At 38.6% G+C, this 17,665-nt stretch overlaps 2 protein-coding genes across 6 annotated transcripts; both read left to right on the forward strand.

Moving 5' to 3' along the window:
* The first annotated feature begins 754 nt into the window (after window positions 1-754).
* On the forward strand, window positions 755-7,430 carry LOC118815319 (tripartite motif-containing protein 16-like). Of its 2 annotated transcripts, none has more exons than XM_036581356.1 (6): window positions 755-1,416; window positions 1,759-1,854; window positions 2,063-2,296; window positions 3,136-3,307; window positions 4,671-4,718; window positions 5,875-7,430. In XM_036581356.1, the coding sequence occupies exons 1-6, from the start codon at window positions 832-834 to the stop codon at window positions 6,402-6,404; spliced, it is 1,665 nt and encodes a 554-aa protein (XP_036437249.1). In that variant the 5' UTR covers window positions 755-831; the 3' UTR covers window positions 6,405-7,430. The 2 variants fall into 2 exon arrangements, with proteins under 2 accessions (XP_036437249.1, XP_036437250.1); XM_036581357.1 differs by having other exon boundaries at window positions 3,136-3,295; window positions 4,662-4,718.
* Window positions 7,431-9,093: 1,663 nt separating this feature from the next.
* LOC118815293 (tripartite motif-containing protein 16-like) lies at window positions 9,094-15,365 on the forward strand. 4 transcript variants are annotated; one of them, XM_036581317.1, is made up of 7 exons: window positions 9,094-9,277; window positions 9,376-9,760; window positions 10,257-10,352; window positions 10,513-10,746; window positions 13,018-13,177; window positions 13,829-13,885; window positions 14,079-15,365. In XM_036581317.1, exons 2-7 carry the CDS (start codon window positions 9,383-9,385, stop codon window positions 14,612-14,614), a joined length of 1,461 nt encoding a protein of 486 aa, XP_036437210.1. In that variant the 5' UTR covers window positions 9,094-9,277; window positions 9,376-9,382; the 3' UTR covers window positions 14,615-15,365. The 4 variants fall into 4 exon arrangements, with proteins under 4 accessions (XP_036437210.1, XP_036437211.1, XP_036437212.1 ...); XM_036581318.1 differs by having other exon boundaries at window positions 13,835-13,885; XM_036581319.1 differs by having other exon boundaries at window positions 10,525-10,746.
* Window positions 15,366-17,665: the final 2,300 nt, after the last annotated feature.

Below are 17,665 nucleotides of genomic sequence, written 5' to 3' on the forward strand. Positions count from 1 at the left end.
CCTGGAAATCACTGCAGACCTGCTTTTGTATGAACATTGCTGAGTCTCTGTGATGCACTGAAAATAACAGAGAGGTTCAATTACACTAATAATGTTTTAGGTAAATATTGTATGATATATTTTTTACTACATGACACTAACATTGTTTGACTCTGCAATATTTAGTATATTGATTAATTCCTTTCTTTAAGAAACTTCCAAAAATGCTACTGTGTCTGCGTTTTCTGTATATGTGTAGAATGATGATGTATATCTGTACATATACAGTAATAAACTTTAACTTCAGTGCTGGTCCAGTGTTGTCCTTCAGAGATCATTTAACGGCCTTTAGTCTCTCTTCTAGTGATTAAGTGTAACAACAATTACAGTGAGTGAGCAGATACTTTTACTTAAAGCAGTTTGTGCACATTTTTACAGCTTTTCACAATCACAGTATCTTACTGTGGTGATACAAACAGAGCTGATACGAAGATGTTTTACAGTTTAGGGAGATTCCAGTGCAAGGAGAGAAAGACTGGGACCCTGGCAGGCTTCAGCTGTCATTTCTGCATGAAAGATGAGATAAAACAATATTTTTCTGAAAAAAGGAATAGCAAGAAATGTTGTAAACAGCCACTATAACACAGTTTAATTGGTTCACACTGTACCAATAAAACTGTCTCTCACTGTTACACAGCTCAACTGTTCTCCTTCAGTGATATAACAGCCTGTTTGGCTCCGCCCTCTCTCTGATCTCTGAAATGCAGAATCATGAAGCCACTCCTACTCAGTTCAGAGGAAGCGAAACTGATCTCAGAGAGCTGCTCTCTCTCAGTCTGTGAGTGCAGGAAAATGACCAGTATTTCAGTAGATCAGGACCAGTTCAGCTGTCCAGTCTGTCTGGATCTGCTGAAGGATCCAGTAACTATTCCCTGTGGACACAGTTTCTGTATGGTGTGTATTAATGGCTGCTGGAATCAGGATGATCAGAGGGGGGTCTACAGCTGCCCCCAGTGCAGAGAGACTTTCACTCTGAGGCCTGTTCTACGCAGAAACAACATGCTGGCTGAAGTGGTGGAGAAACTGAAGAAGACAGAACTCCGAGCTGCTTCTCCTGCTCACTGTTACGCTGGACCTGGAGATGTGGAGTGCGATTTCTGCACTGGGAGGAAACTCAAAGCCATCAAGTCCTGTTTGGTTTGTTTAGTTTCTCTTTGTGAAACTCATCTTAAACCTCATCTTCAACTTCCAGCTTTAGTAAATCACAAGCTGGTCAAAGCTTCCACACGACTACGAGAGAAGATCTGCTCTCAGCACGACAAACTGATCGAGATCTACTGTCGTACTGACCAAACATGCATCTGTTATTTGTGCATGTTGGATCAACACAAAGGCCACGATTCAGTCTCAGCTGCAGCAGAAAGAATCGAGAAACAGGTCAGAAGTAGAACTTTAATATATTTCTGCATTATTTCATTTTTTCTACATGTTATATTTTGATTTGTTAGAAAAAGACCAGGTTCAAATGAGCAAGATTAGTCACAGTACAGTCTGTAATTAAAACAGTGTAATTCAGCTCATTGAAACTGATATGAAACAATTTATTCAAGCAGTGCTATGTTTTTTCAAAGGTAGGCCTGAACATATTGGATAAAATGTTTTGGATATACAGCTGGTTTCAAACACAGTCGTCCAGATTAGGTGATCAGAAGTAACTGGGCTGCTCATTTGCTTCCACTGACCTGCACTGTGATTGTCATGTATGTTATTTCCACACAGCGTCAGTTAAAGGTGATGCAGAGTGAATCCCAGAAGAGAATCCAGGAGAAAGAGAAGAAGCTGCAGGAGCTGAAACAGGCTGTGAACACTATTAAGGTGAGTAGTGAGCAGAGATCTGCTGGAGCAGCTACTTCACACCTGAGTCAGACTCTCCTCCAGTCAGTCAGTGAGGAGACCACTGTTAAGACACTTTGGGATCTTACACTGCCATAAAGTGGACAATAAGTGATCTAGAGACACAGTAAGAGAGTGAATGATAGCTGTGCTTAAATTAAGCTCCATCTGGTCTGTGTGTGTCTAACAGAGCTCTGCACAGACAGCAGTGGAGGACAGTGAGAGGATCTTTACTGAGCTGATCTGCTCCATTGAGAAAAAGCGCTCTGAGGTAACAGAGCTGATCAGAGCTCAGGAGAAGACTGAACTGAGTGGAGCTGAAGAGCTCACTGAACAGCTGGAGCAGGAGATTGCTGATCTAAAGAGGAGAGACACTGAGCTGGAGCAGCTTTCACACACAGAGGATCACATCCATTTCCTCCAGGTAACAACCACTGTCTGAAATACAGAAGAACTCATTTATCTTAAAAGTTTTAGAATATTTATTTCTTTAGGCCACTTATTTATAATCCTATGACTGCCCTGCAGCTTCAGCTCTTCTCTGTATCGACACACCTGATCCAGCTCATCAGCTGGTATCTATGCTCTCTATGATCTGGATCAGGTGTGAAGAAGAGAATTAAGAAACACTACTTTAGTCAGTAATGAAGATCCTGCTGGGTACTGTGAACTTGGTGCCTGAAACCTTCCTGGTCAGAAGGACAGATGATGACAGATGAGTTCATCAGAATCTTTAACTGTCACCTCCACAAGATGCTCAGCATACAGAGACAGGCTCTGAATATGTGGGTCAGGGTGTGTAGAGGTGCATGAAGAAATGACTTAACATAAAGCTTTGGTACGTAACATACGTTACTACATACATTATACATTATTAAATATGAATAAACAATCTAGACAATACAGTCAATGAGTTTCTGAATACGAATTCTAATAACAGGCAATGCTAAGGTACAAAGTAAAAGGTCTGTTAGGTACTACAGTGCACATTCAACAGAGGGCGCTATAGGCCCACACAGTGATTATCATCTGGCAAAGTGAGTTTTGAAGTTTCAGTTTTCAAGTTTTTCTGGGTAATGTAGTTCTTACAATCAGTGATACAGCTTACTAAACAATGGCCTGCTCTGCAACAAGCAGGGAGTTTAACAGACACTATAAATACACTATAAATAAAAATAAATCTTATTATTTTATTATAAAAGCATATCTTGTTATCTGCTTTATTCTTTAATATATTTTCTTTCTTGATTTCTGTTTGTGTAGAGTTTCCAGTTTCTTCGTGTCTCTTCTGGATCTGAAGACTCTCCCAAAATCTTCATCAGTCAACATCTCTCATTTGATAAAGTGAGCAATTCTCTGTCTGATCTGAAGAAGCAACTGGAGGAATTCTGTGAAGAGACACTCAACAGAATCTCTCCACATGGTAAGAGGAGCTGTCCTGCTGTGAAATATGATGTTGGATGTCTCTGTTTGGTCAGCAGAGTGAAGTGCGGTGTGTGGAGTGTTATATCTGGAGGACACAGCACTCCACAGTTTAATGATTTAGCTTTAGCTCTGCTGAGTCTGATGTATGTTCTGTAATATCAGCTTAGATACACAGAAATGTTCATGTTTTGAGAACCCTGACATTATTACGCTCTCATAGAGAGATCACACTCACACACAGTGATCATGATCTGCTGGATTTTTTCCATTTGAATTTGCCACTCAAATCTTAGCAGCACCACTGAATAATCACATGTGCAAAACAATAAGGCAAATCACATGAAACATACATGTTCAGGTAAAAACTCATCAGTAAAAACTTATTTTATCCAGATTCTATTATTAATAAGTATTAACCAGTTAAGCGTGAGGTACAAGTACAACACTATTGATTTGGGTAACATGATGGTACATTTAGAGTTTAACTAAATTACACTGAAATGACTAACAGGTTCTAGATATCAAGCTGAGAAAGTACACAGTAAAATACTTCATAAATATTTGGAGTAATTAGGTGATCAATACAAACATACACTAACTAATGGAATATCACACATTTAAGCAGGAAAGTAAATCAGAAACACCTCCAAGTATCAGGGAAGGTATATGGCTTACAGTGATCGGACAAAATGCAAAGACAGGTTTCTGTTCGGTTTTGTTTATAATCGGTAAACAGGTACATACTATGTACGAATCTTGTACTTTATTTCTGTACAGTCTTCTTACGTTATATAACCACCTGGTACCTAATTAATACGTAAACCTAGCTAAACGGGCTCAGTGTTCTAAAACAGGTTCTGTGTTCTTATTTCTTCATTGTTTAAGAATAACATGGCGGCTGTTTTTAAACTTAAAAACTGTTGCATGTGTTTTATTTAAGGTGCTTGTCAGCTACTTTAGTTAACATATAAAATATAGCTTTGTCTCAGTTTTGGAGGTATGTGGCCATATAAGGCTGGAATGTGGGAAATCTTTTCAGGTTGAAGGTTCCCATAAACTCTGACCAATAATTCTGTTGCTTGAAGCATTTTTATAATAATTACTTATTTTCTCCTACTTTAGTAATTTTGTTTAATACTTTTGCTTCTAAATTATCAGTGCAGTATCAGTACTCTTACTTGAGTAGGGATTTTCTGTACTCTTTCGTCCACTGTACTTTAGTTAGACTAGCTTGAAGAACTTACCTCATGTAATTTTCCTAGAACTTTGGAGTTTGTGCTCACACTTGCCTGGTTAATACCTAGAACTTTAGGAACTATAAAAGAAAGTTGCTGCTCATTCTTTATTGTATTGTGTCTCCACAGCTGTAGCAGTTCAGATCTTACTGTCAGAACCACAAACCAGAGAAGACTTTCTACAGTGTATGTAAAACAAACACACACACACACACATACACCAGGGATGTGCATTTTGACTAATTTTAACATTGGAGTATCTATAAGGGTTAAAGAACGTATTGCCGTTCATTTAGCAGCACACAGACGAGAACATAGGAATACATTCAAAAACATGTTTGATTATTTAAAGACAGCCAAAAGAATTTTTGTAGGTTTGGAGTTGGATGAGTAAAACAGGCTGCCTCTTCAGACGAGCTACTCAGCTAACAGACATGACGGGTATAGCACTAAATGCTGATGTAGACTCGTCGTCTTTTTCTTATTATTCGTCTTAACCATTTAACAGCCCAACTTTTATTACACACTTTAATAACCTAAGAATAGCTAAACTAGTTTTCACTAAAGTCCCTGTAGTTCCTGAATAATGAGTCTTTGTATGTAATAAGGCTGAGATTTTAAGGGGTTAAGTGTAACTCTCTCCTCAGTGGATGATGTACCAACAGTAAGTGTATCAGGGAAACATCTTTTCACTCTTACAGGTCCCAGCTAACATCAGCTAGAGTAGTTAGCCTTGTCAGTGAAAAAGCCAGAGCTGCCCACGTTATCCCTGTCTTTTCAGTCAGGTCCTTAACAACGAGTCCTTGGCAATGCATTCACATTCACATACTCATGTTTTACAGTGGCCGAGTGTAGCATGGTGTATTTTTATCATGAATATGAGTAAAACTGTCACATTTTACAGTCCTACTAAAACAAACGATTGGCCTTCCATTGAACTGTTGGTATATTTACTCTGTCGTCATGTGATGAAATGGTACCCAAATAGTGATTTCAATATTTGAATACCGGCATCTTGATCAGTTAACCCAGTACTCAGACACCCCTTCACATCACTAACAAACACAAATGTTATTGTGTTCTCATTAGTGTGCTCTCAGCACTCCACCCTCCCTCAATACTGACACCTGTTCCCGACATTCAGATCATGAGTAGAACTATAATTACTAACTATTAAAATCACTGCAAAGTCCTGCTTTTGATCATCGTTAGCTTTTCTTAAATACTCATTTTTATTTTATGGTCATCATTTTTGATAACATACAAACAATGAATTAAATGTTGAAGTGAAGAATCTCTACAGTAAATTCCATCAGTAACATCCTCTTTTCTTCTTCTTCAGATTACTGTCAGCTGACTCTGGATCCCAACACAGCACGTAAGAACCTCATTCTGTCTGAGGAGAACAGAAAGGTGACACACAGTTACAATGTCCAGTGTTACTCTGACCATCCAGAGAGATTTAATGACTGGTCTCAAGTTCTGTGTAAGGAGAGTGTGAGTGGACGTTGTTACTGGGAGGTTGAGTGGAGCAGTGAGGGGTATTTGTACATATCAGTCTCATATAAAGGGATCAGCAGGAAAGGATCAGGTAATGGTAGTAAGTTTGGACACAACAGTCAGTCCTGGAGTCTTCGATGTTCTTCCTCTCTCTCTTTCTGGCACAACAACATTGAGACTAAGATCTCAGCCCCGTCCTCCTCCAGAATAGGAGTGTATGTGGATCACAGTGCAGGAACTCTGTCCTTCTACAGCGTCTCTGACACAATGACCCTCCTACACACAGTCCACACCACCTTCACTCAGCCTCTCTATGCTGGATTCAGGCTTCCTTCTGTTGGATCTACTGTGATGTTATGCAGTCCACAGTGAACATCTGATCTGTTGGTAATGGAATATATGAAATTAAACTTCCTGGCTCCTTATTGATGTTGATGCCTTGAAATACCTTTTTCTCCAATTTTGTGTAATTATTCCTCAACTTTAACTCTTTCAAAAAAGGGGAGATTTTGTTTAAAAAAATAAATAACTAAATAAAGTGCACACTTTAAACTTTATACCACTGAAGTATGGGGCAGGCAGTTAATGTGGCTTTGATTATTGTAAAAAATAAAAATGATATCTAATCAAGCTTTAAACATCCACCTTTCCAGTGTGTTTCTGTTCTGGTTCTCCTTTACAGCATAAGTGTTGCTTTTCCACCCTTATAGTGAAATAAAGTACGTATAATTTGAGGATCTCCTGCGAGAGGTTGTTGGATTCTGTCCTCTAGTTTTTAATGTGTGTAAAGATGTGATCTTTGCTCAGGTTTGAGTTTGTGTGGGTGAGGTTGTTGATACATGCTGTATTGCTTGTTATTGCTCAGTAGACAGTCATATCGTTATGTTTTGGTCATTGATTTGAAGTTCATTTTGGAGGAAACGTGTCTTTGTATGTGATTCTGTGTTTATACTAAACACATATAGTCAGCAGTGTAGTGGTGTGTTCATGCAGGTTTATGGCGTTCACCCTAGCGATGGGCATTCTAGCTCTTTTCAGGCTCAGCTAACAAATAAGAGCCGGAGTTCTGAATGTCCTACTGTAGCGCATATTTATAGGTAGCTCCCTACATAAAACGGGGAGAATGTTCTAAAAGCCTGAATGGCCTCATCAGAGGGCCAGTTATAACATTAAGCTGAGTCTGTTAAATACACTTGAAGGCTGAATTAACATTAAAATTACAATAAAATGTTAGAAAAACTAAGATACTATAAATTAATAATTCATACATTAACAACCATAAGATTAAACTACTCAGCAATAACTAATGCATGTATTAAGGAATGAAGATGAAGGTAATAAAGGCTTTTTTCATCTGAATTTATCAGGAATTCATGTGTTAATTAATCATTTTGTTCTCACAAGATCCCTCATAAGAAGGCTTGACATATACAGGGGGTCCCAATCGCAGGCCTGTGGACCCCACACTGTGCATATTTGTATGCTTTCCCACATCTAGTACACCTGACTGAACTCATGTGCTAATTTACAGCTCCTGTTGTCCTGGTTGAGGTCTGTCAGAATGAGGAAAACACAACACTATGCAGAGTCTGAGTCAGTTCATCATAAAGAAAGCACTGAATACTGAATATTCATGATGAGTTTAGAATGTATGGAAAGTAAAACGTTTAATTATTGTTTCTTTATTACTGATGAAATGCTAACACTCAGTAAAAGTTCATCATTACTTACCCAAGTCTTATGTCTGTTAAGCCATATATAAAACCAGGTTATGTGAATTTAGGCCTGTCAGTGTCACAGACTGAAAATGAAGAGGATCCAGTTCACACCAGTACTATCGTTCCACAAACATCTGTAAAACAGACAGAACTGCTATTTAACCTCACAGAGATTTTCACATTCATGGAATCACCTGAAGCTCCTGAGGAACACAAGCTCCTTCCTGCTCTTTAAACCAAACAGATTTACTACTAATACTAAGTAAATGAGCACCAAACTAAACACTTAACACACTTTACAATGATATCAGTGATACCAGCGTCTGAAACACTGTTCTGTTTGACCACAGCTACAGCTGCATGTTTGACACACTACTCTGAGAAGATGTGAGGCTTGAAAATACACACTGGTGTAACACTCGCAGCACTCAGACTACTAGGCAGCACATGTGAACACTACTGCTGTAAATGCAAATTGTGTATATAATCCATGACATGCATTATTTCACCAGCTCACCTGTAAAAGGAAGAAAAATGTTTTTATGCTGGACAAAACTGCTTCTTATTGGCCAAAACAGATGCATAATGGGAAATGCATTTTTATTTATCTATGATTGGTAGATATAATTCATAATAACAGTGGTGTATATTAAGTCAATTCACAGTTTTTAGTCATATAAAATGTCTGTTTTTGGTAAATAAATATGAACACATCAGAATTATGTTGGCACATAAGCTACACAGGTAACAGTATGAAGCTGCAGTACGACAGGTAAGAGTATAAACAACCGCATGAACAGATTGAAACCGATGGAGTTTCTTGTGGTGGCCAAAGTGTATTAATTAGCTTTATGTACAATTAATTAACACATGAATTCCTGATAAATTCAGATGTTGAAAAAAAAGCCTTTATTACCTTCATCTTCATTTATTAGTACCTTCATTAGTGAATGCTGAGCAATTTAATCTCAAGGTTGTTAATGTATGACTTATTCTTCAGTTCTTGATTAATTACTCATTATTGTTTGATTAGTTATTCATTAGAAAATGCCTTAAATTGCTGTCAGATCATGTTCCTTTAATATAATGTGTTACCAGATTTTCTCCACATCACACTAAAATTTCTTTAACAAACGTGCTGTGTCTGTATTTACTGTATGTGTCTTTTGTTCATGAAAAATGTGATGAGTTTAGAAATGTTGTAAACAGCCACAAACTATGAACCAGTTTATTTATTTCTAACTGTATCAATAAAACTCTCTCTCTCTGTTATACAGCTTCTTCTTTAGTGATGTAACAGCCTGTTTGGCTCCGCCCTCTCTCTGCTCTCTGAACTGCAGAATCATGAAGCCACTCCTACTCAGTTCAGAGGAAGTGAAACTGATCTCAGAGAGCTGCTCTCTCTCAGTCTGTGACTGCAGGAAAATGGCCAGTATTTCAGTAGATCAGGACCAGTTCAGCTGTCCAGTCTGTCTGGATCTGCTGAAGGATCCAGTGGCTATTCCCTGTGGACACAGTTACTGTAAGGTGTGTATTAATGGCTGCTGGGATCAGGATGATCAGAGGGGGGTCTACAGCTGCCCCCAGTGCAGAGAGACTTTCACTCCAAGGCCTGTTCTACACAGAAACAACATGCTGGCTGAAGTGGTGGAGAAACTGAAGAAGACAGAACTCCGAGCTGCTTCTCCTGCTCACTGTTATGCTGGACCTGGAGATGTGGAGTGTGATTTCTGCACTGGGAGGAAACTCAAAGCCATCAAGTCCTGTTTGGTTTGTTTAGTTTCTCTTTGTGAAACTCATCTTAAACCTCATCTTCAACTTCCTGCTTTAGTAAATCACAAGCTGGTCAAAGCTTCCACACAACTACGAGAGAAGATCTGCTCTCAGCACGACAAACTGATCGAGATCTACTGTCGTACTGACCAAACATGCATCTGCTATTTGTGCATGTTGGATCAACACAAAGGTCATGATTCATTCTCAGCTGCAGCAGAAAGAACCGAGAAACAGGTCAGTTCTTTTATAAATTCTTGGTTAAATGTTTGTCAAAATATTAACTATGATATTAAATAAGATTTTAACTGCAGTGTTTTGAATATAGAAGAGCACAGCTGTTATAAATGAGCATAACTACTCACAGAGCAGTCTGTAATAAACTAATGGAGCAGTTTGTGTTGTGTTGGTTGTGTAATTCAGCACAACGAGTTTGAAATGAAACAGGTTCTACCCAGTTAAAGTGCAGAGTGTCAGCTGTGTTGGCTGTGTTGAGGGGATGTATGAATGAACTTTGTGGGATTTTACAGCAGTGGTCATACATAGTCCTCCCATGTTGTTGACACAAAGTATTCGGACAGTTGGCTGCTCTGTTGTTTGCACTGAACTGCATCTGTAACTCAGCTGTGAACTAGATACTAATTTTCAAAAGAGGTTTATTGAGCTGATCTTTTCAATCACCCAGCTTCCAACTCTTCAGCTTAGTGGTATAATATGTCTTATGTGAACACAGAGTCAGTTAAAGGGAATTCGGGGGAAATCTCAGCAGAGAATCCAGGAGAACCAGAAAAAGCTGCAGGAGCTGAAACAGGCTGTGAACAGTATTAAGGTGAGTAGTGAGCAGAGATCTGCTGGAACAGCTACTTCACACCTCAGTCAGACCCTCCTACAGTAATGAGACCACTCTTAAGACACTTTGAGATCCTACACAGCCACATTGTGCACAATCTTTAAATGGAGCTCCATCTAGTCTGTGTGTGTCCTAACAGAGCTCTGCACAGACAGCAGTGGAGGACAGTGAGAGGATCTTTACTGAGCTGATCTGCTCCATTGAGAAAAAGCGCTCTGAGGTAACAGAGCTGATCAGAGCTCAGGAGAAGACTGAACTGAGTGGAGCTGAAGAGCTCATTGAACAGCTGGAGCAGGAGATTGCTGATCTAAAGAGGAGAGACACTGAGCTGGAGCAGCTTTCACACACAGAGGATCACATCCATTTCCTACAGGTAACAACCACACACACACACACACACACACACACATATATATATATATATATATATAATATATATATATATATATTAGAGATGAAACGATATTGAAATTTCATATCACGATTATCATGACCAAAATTATCGGTATTATCGCGATATTGTTCAAATGTGTTGAAAAGTAAAATAAATAAATAAATAAATACTGATACACAAACTGAAACTCGTTTCACCAACTTTTATATTAACACAAATAGAATTGGCAGCAATATGCACTTTTTGTTTGCATAAACATTAAAAAATATAGTCAATACAATTGTAGTATTACTTTTGTATTACTTACAATATTTGTAATACTCTGTAAACAATAGAATAGCAAATGTATTATTATTATACTATTATTATTATTGGTATTATTATTATCATTATTACTGTTATTACTACTATTATTACTATTATTATTATTATTATTATTATTATTAATTGCAATAACTAGGGATTTCCCTGCATAGAGAATTAAATCTCGACCAACTCTGAGGTGGGTCTTAATGGAAAATTACTACTTCTAAGACGTGCTGCACTTGGGGGTTTCTGTCCGAACTGCAGCTGCAGCATTATTGTGCCGTTGTGGCGCTGAACCCCTAATCAACACAGTGCACCAGGAAAAACAGCCAAAATCACAGAGGAACTGCGTGACCGCGCTGTGAGCTGCAGACAGTGTAGAACTCACACAGTGTGAGTTCACCTGTGGAGCTGCTTCTCTAAAAGCATTTAAAACTAAAACATAACTTAAACTAACGTGCATCTGAGCTGCGGCAGAAACACTCCTAAAGTTTAATCTCTGAAACTCTGCTTTTCCTAAAAGCTGCACACCGCGTTTACTCGCGCGAGGTCCCGTCCCAAAGCACACTATCCTCCCTATGTAGTGCACTTCGTGGATCATGAAATAGCAAATCCTTCACCCAAAGGGTGCAGGAAATGTTCGACTAAGTCATCTATAATCAACATTAACAACTGGCTACAAATTCCCTATTTAAAGCTCAGCTGCTGGTTAATGATGATCGTGTTTGTTTGAACAGTAGCGCACTATGTAGGGGACATTGAGTGATTTGAGACGGTGTTATTCTCCTCTAAGACAGTAAACACTGCACGCGAGAAAGGGGAGCTGTGCAGATTGAACCTCTGCAGCGTCTCGTTCCGGAGCTTGTGTGACTGATAACTCAGAGCTCATTTTGGAGACTCTGCTCCACAGAAACATGTGTTAAAAGCTTTAGTTTCGATTCACAGCTGATTCACCGATTTTATTTATTTATTTTTTTTTGACGCTAAAAGCTTCATTTTATATTATTAACGAACCATAAGCAAAAGTTAAACAACATTTCTTCTATTTCGAAGACCCCACAGACTTCTACGTTCAAGTTAACCTTGCGTTCTCTATAAAGTAGCGGGTGGTGGTCGCGAAGATGACCCGTAAGGTTTGATGTGTTGCCCCCTTTCGCCGCTATTTTCTTTCGGCCTGTTCTGCAGACAGGGTGGTCATCTGCAGACAGGGTGGTCACCTTCAATTAACTTTCCTTCTGCATCCTTATAAAACCCAAAACATGACCAAACGTCAGACTTGGTCTTCTTAGAAGGCTGAAATATCTCCGAATCTCTGTCACTACATTCCGCCATGTTCTCTCTTCTCTCCCTCTCACCACCCCCGCCCCCTTACCCTCTACACACGCGCACACACACACACACACACACACACACACACACACAGAGAGAGAGAGCTGCGTCTGAGAGATGATTCTGCCTTTGTTTGACTCTGTACAGCGAGTTTTTCACACCGTGGTAATCGACCGCGGTTTTAACGATACTTTAAAATTCAAACGGTACTACTAACCGTCATTAATTTTACCGCGGTTTACCATGAAACCGGTAACCGTTTCATCTCTAATATATATATATATACATATATGATTTTCTTTATACATTTATTAAATTTGTGGGTTTTAGTTTAAAAAGTAAAAAGTTGTTAAGGCTGCATTAAAATTTTGAGTTAAGTGAACTTTAAATAGTAAGGTACCAGAGTAAGAATCTGTTTTATGCCCTGTAAACATCTTATTTGAAGTTCAAATAACTCAGGATTTTAAGGCTGCCTGAACACTAACTTAAGTTAAAACCTCCAAATTTATTTTAGAATATAATCATAAAGGGCATCCTGTGAATATTTTTGAAAGTACTCTGTTATTTTCATCTGTTATACATTTTTGTATATGTTCTTTATTTCTATTTTAATAGAGTTTCCAGGCTCTTTGTGTCTCTTCTGGATCTGAAGACTCTCCCAACATCACTATCAGTCAACATCTCTCATTTGATAAAGTGAGCAAATCTCTGTCTGATCTGAAGAAGCAACTGGAGGAATTCTGTGAAGCGACACTCAACAGAATCTCTCCACATGGTAAGAGTTCAACATGTTGTGTAAAATCTGTTGAGATACACAGAAATATTCATGTTGTTGAGGAATGTAAGACTGATCAGTTTTCACTTCTGTCCCCTCAAACTCACACATTCAGAAATGCTCATGATTTGTGACATTTTTTTCAGTTGTAGTTTGGTGACGTCACTTGCACGGCCTGCTTCACATACACTAACTCTGCATGACATGAGCGATGCTGCAGCAGTGGCCACTCACACACCATTCACACATACAGTGCTTGTGCTGCAAATCAGTACAACCAGCAAGTTCTACAGCCGTCCTTTTACTAAAGGAATAAATAATTATAATCTGTATGTTTATGACAGTTTCCGTTTGTGTCAGAGGGGCTACAAAGCCTTAAGACCCTTTTAAACTGAGTCAGTTTTACAGAAATGGGAACAAAACTAACAAAAACACAAAACACTAAAAACGGTCCTGAATGTTCTCTTATTGCTGCTTATGGTTTGTTCACTTCTTTTAGTACCTGGAGTCTCCATAGAAAACTGGATGAATCTATAAGTGGTTCCAGTTCTGCTCTTATTGAACATGAAAATGAGAAAGTCCTCTAATCTTTTTCTAAACAGAGTCTTTGTGTTGTAGCTGTTCATTCTTTATTGTATTGTGTCTCCACAGCTGCAGCAGTTCAGATCTTACTGTCAGAACCACAAACCAGAGAAGACTTTCTACAGTGTATGTAACACACACACACACACACACACACACACACACACAGTTATCTAGTTATAAAGAATTTCTTAGAAAGTATACAAACAGTCATATGTTCGAAAAACTAGAAGTACAATATATCAGTATAAACTCAACACTTCTTCTTCTTCTTCTTCTTCTTCTTCTTCTTCTTCTTCTTCCTCTTCTTCTTCTGTAGATTACTGTCAGCTGACTCTGGATCCCAACACAGCACATCCTCACCTCATTCTGTCTGAGGAAAACAGAAAGGTGAGATACAGTGACAATGTCCAGGCGTACTCTGATCATCCACAGAGATTTGACCACTGGTGGCAGGTTCTGTGTGAGGAGAGTGTGAGTGGACGCTGTTACTGGGAGGTTGAGTGGAGCAGTGAGGTTTTGGGATGTGTGTACATATCAGTCTCATATAAAGGGATCAGCAGGAAAGGATCAGGTAATGACAGTAAGTTTGGACACAACAGTCAGTCCTGGAGTCTTCGCTGTGGTTTAACTTTCTCCTTCTATCACAACAACACTGTAACTAAGATCTCAGCTCCGTCCTCCTCCAGAATAGGAGTGTATGTGGATCACAGAGCAGGAACTCTGTCCTTCTACAGCGTCTCTGACACAATGACCCTCCTACACACAGTCCACACCACCTTCACTCAGCCTCTCTATGCTGGATTCTGGTTTCCTTTTTCTGGATGCAGCGTGACTTTACGCAATTCAGAGTGATTTTTCAAGTTTTAACTTTAAATCAATACTACTTTTCTGTTTATCAGAGGACAATATCATGATGGATTTTGATGAAATGTTGTTGTTGCACATATAGTTTTTATTTTGTGGAAAGAAAAATCATCCCTTAGATGGTTTTAGTATCTTTTTGACATCAAGAAAATTAGGGACTGCAACACAAATGCAAACTCAAACCTGGAAATTAAATGTAATAATGTAATTACATTAAATAATGAAGTAAATTGAATGTATAGTTGAACAACAGTAATGAATCTAGACTTCCTTACATTACAAAAACATTTTAAATCACCACATTACTCTGAAATTATGTCTTTCCAAAATGTTTTACAGCTCTCCTCATTGTAATCCACTGCAGTCTTATAGCTGGAGCTCAAACTCATCTTCTAGATCAGTGTTTCCACTAAGGTCCTGTAGTCCACATGCACTGCACAGTTTAGTTTATTCCTGATCTGTCACACCTGATTCAGCTCTAGAAGGACTTGACCATTAGCTAATGATGTGACTGAGGTGCAGGAAACACTAAACTGGGTTCCTGTAGGACTGAACCTGGAAATCACTGCAGAACTGCTTTATATCCACATTGTTGAGTCTCTATCACTTTGAATATAACAGAAAGCTTCATGAACAGCCAAATAATGTTATAAGTATATTGTATGCTGTGACACTAACAGCATTGTTGTATTTAGTACATCGATTCATTCCTTTCTTTATTAAACTTCCAAAACTGCCACTGTGTCTGCATTTACTGTATGTGGGTAGAATGGGAGGCCTGTCAGGCTTCACTTGTCATTTGTGCATGAAAGTATAGCTCACCCAGCAGTGGATTCAAACCTGGAACCCTTATTATAGGAGACCAGCAGGGGTGAAAAGAGTAGTGAAATGTCCTGTACATTAGTAAATAAAATTTACTCAAGTAAGAGTAAATGAGTAGTTCATTAAAAGGGAGCAGACAGACAGAGACAGAGAAAGAGAGAGAGAGAGAGAGAGGGCAGGGAGATGGGGAGGGATCAGATCAGGCCAATCAGCCTAAATAACGACACTGCGACAGAATCACTGTGCAGAGTTGATGAAGAGCCTGTATTAGACTAGATTTCTTGTATCACAGCCGTTCACAATCGTTGGTTAACTCCAAAACAGCAGGTAAACTGGGCTGTATAAACGAGTTAACTGTAGGCTGTGGGCGACACCTGTTAACTAAAGTAGCCGAAAGGCACTTGTAATAAAATATACGCAACAGATTTCTAGTGCAATAAACAAAAACATTATAAAAGACAGAAGAAAACCATAAACACAGTACCTGTTTACCTCAGATCAGCTAGCTCGGCTAACGCTCCCTCAGGCTGGAGTCGAGTTGTGACAGTGGATCTCAGCAGGTTTTGTGTTTTGCTGCTGATAATAACACTGCTTTCTTTAGTTTACGTGAAAATGAACACAGTTCCTTGTGGAACGCTTTACCTCCAGCAAGTCAAAAACCTATGACCTCCTTCGCCAAGTCTGTCCTCGCCTCCCTCGTCCATACTTTAAAAACAAAACAAGAAAAAAGAAACCAACAGCAAATAAAACAGAATTCCATTATGCACTTTATTAAACAAAATATAGAATTAAACTACATTCACCTTTCTTTTGTGTCTGAATTTGCTCTCATCGATTGCAACAAAAGCTCTCTGCCCTCCAATTTTCACTTTTCTTCTTCTCTCATGTCGCCTTATTGCTCGCCCACACACTTTTCGCAGATGTGTAGTCACTCTAGGCACTAAAAATGGTTATAGAATGAGAGACTCAGGACAAGAAAAACATATATATATATATATATATATATATATATATATATATATATATATATATATATATAAAACCTAGGTATAAGGTGGGAAGAACTTTTAAAAAACTACAACTACGTTGTGCTGAACTTTTAGGACCATACAGTAAGCGCTGGAAGGCAAACACATGCTTGCAACAAGGTACTTAAGCATCCTTTTTTTGTGTTTGAAAGACAGATAGTTAATCTTGCTTCTAAGAAGCTAGAAAACACATTTCCCACATTTCCCACCCATTGAAAATCCACCCCAATGCAGCTGTAGTTTCTTTCACCCTAGTTCAGGGTCCTTTAATTGCAGTACAGCACAGCACCGCTTGATTTCTTTGTTCAAGCTACTCAAACTACTAAACTTGACAATTAACAGACAAGATCAATCAGTATTTACGCAGGAAAATAATGAAACTGTGCTGTTTGCTCCAAGGCCAGAACCGAAGAACCAATCAACAGAAGGAGTTTTTTCTAGTCTCTTTATAGTAAAACATTGCTAAAAATTATTGACAATGTAATTATTGAAAACACTGATTCCAAACCTTTGAACAGTAGTGTATGCACTTAAAGAGATGACTTACCAACCTGTGAATTATTTGCAACCAGGAGGACAAAGAAATGTGAGACCAGGAAAATATGGAGTCCTTTCTGATGGAGCATGTGAGGTTCCTACCCCTGTGGTTTTCTCTTCCACACGTCCTGGAAAATGAAACACAACGAAAAGATCATTTGTACCGAATTATAGCTCAAGACTCAACTATAGGCAATCCAGTTCATGTCTACTTGCATGACTACAATAATTATGAACTACAGTGGTATGCAAAAGTTTAGGCCCCTGGTCAAAGTTTCTGCTACTGTGAATAATTACATAAGTAGAAGGTCAACTGATCTCCAAAAGGCATAATGCTAAACATTTTAAACAAGAACAGTGTATTATTTTTGTTTTGTAAAATTTTAGACTGAAAAATGGAAAGGAACTTGATGCAAAAGTTTGGGCACCCCAAGAGATTTGAGCTCTATGGCTTCTAATCATCATTAGAAAAGGCCAGATAATGTAAATATCAAAGCTTTATAAATAATCTTACTCCTGAAACCTCCCAATAACCAGCAGCCATGGGCTCCTCTAAGCAGCTGCCTAGCACTCTACTGTTACTCAGCACTTTCTCTGAGTAATATTTTTTTGGAAACCCCAAAGTAAGAGACTTAAGAAATAGCCAAGCAAG

This window comes from Colossoma macropomum, unplaced genomic scaffold, assembly GCF_904425465.1.
Source record: "Colossoma macropomum unplaced genomic scaffold, Colossoma_macropomum, whole genome shotgun sequence".
Classification (NCBI taxonomy): Eukaryota; Metazoa; Chordata; class Actinopteri; order Characiformes; family Serrasalmidae; genus Colossoma; species Colossoma macropomum.

Coding starts and splice junctions, on each gene's coding strand:
- LOC118815319 (XM_036581356.1), top strand. CDS start 832: ATGACCAGTATTTCAGTAGATCAGGACCAGTTCAGCTGTCCAGTCTGT. Junction 1,855..2,062: donor AGGCTGTGAACACTATTAAG/GTGAGTAGTGAG, acceptor TGTGTCTAACAG/AGCTCTGCACAGACAGCAGT. Junction 4,719..5,874: donor CAGAGAAGACTTTCTACAGT/GTATGTAAAACA, acceptor CTTCTTCTTCAG/ATTACTGTCAGCTGACTCTG.
- LOC118815293 (XM_036581316.1), top strand. CDS start 9,095: ATGAAGCCACTCCTACTCAGTTCAGAGGAAGTGAAACTGATCTCAGAG. Junction 10,747..13,017: donor ATCACATCCATTTCCTACAG/GTAACAACCACA, acceptor CTATTTTAATAG/AGTTTCCAGGCTCTTTGTGT. Junction 13,178..13,828: donor CAACAGAATCTCTCCACATG/GTAAGAGTTCAA, acceptor GTGTCTCCACAG/CTGCAGCAGTTCAGATCTTA.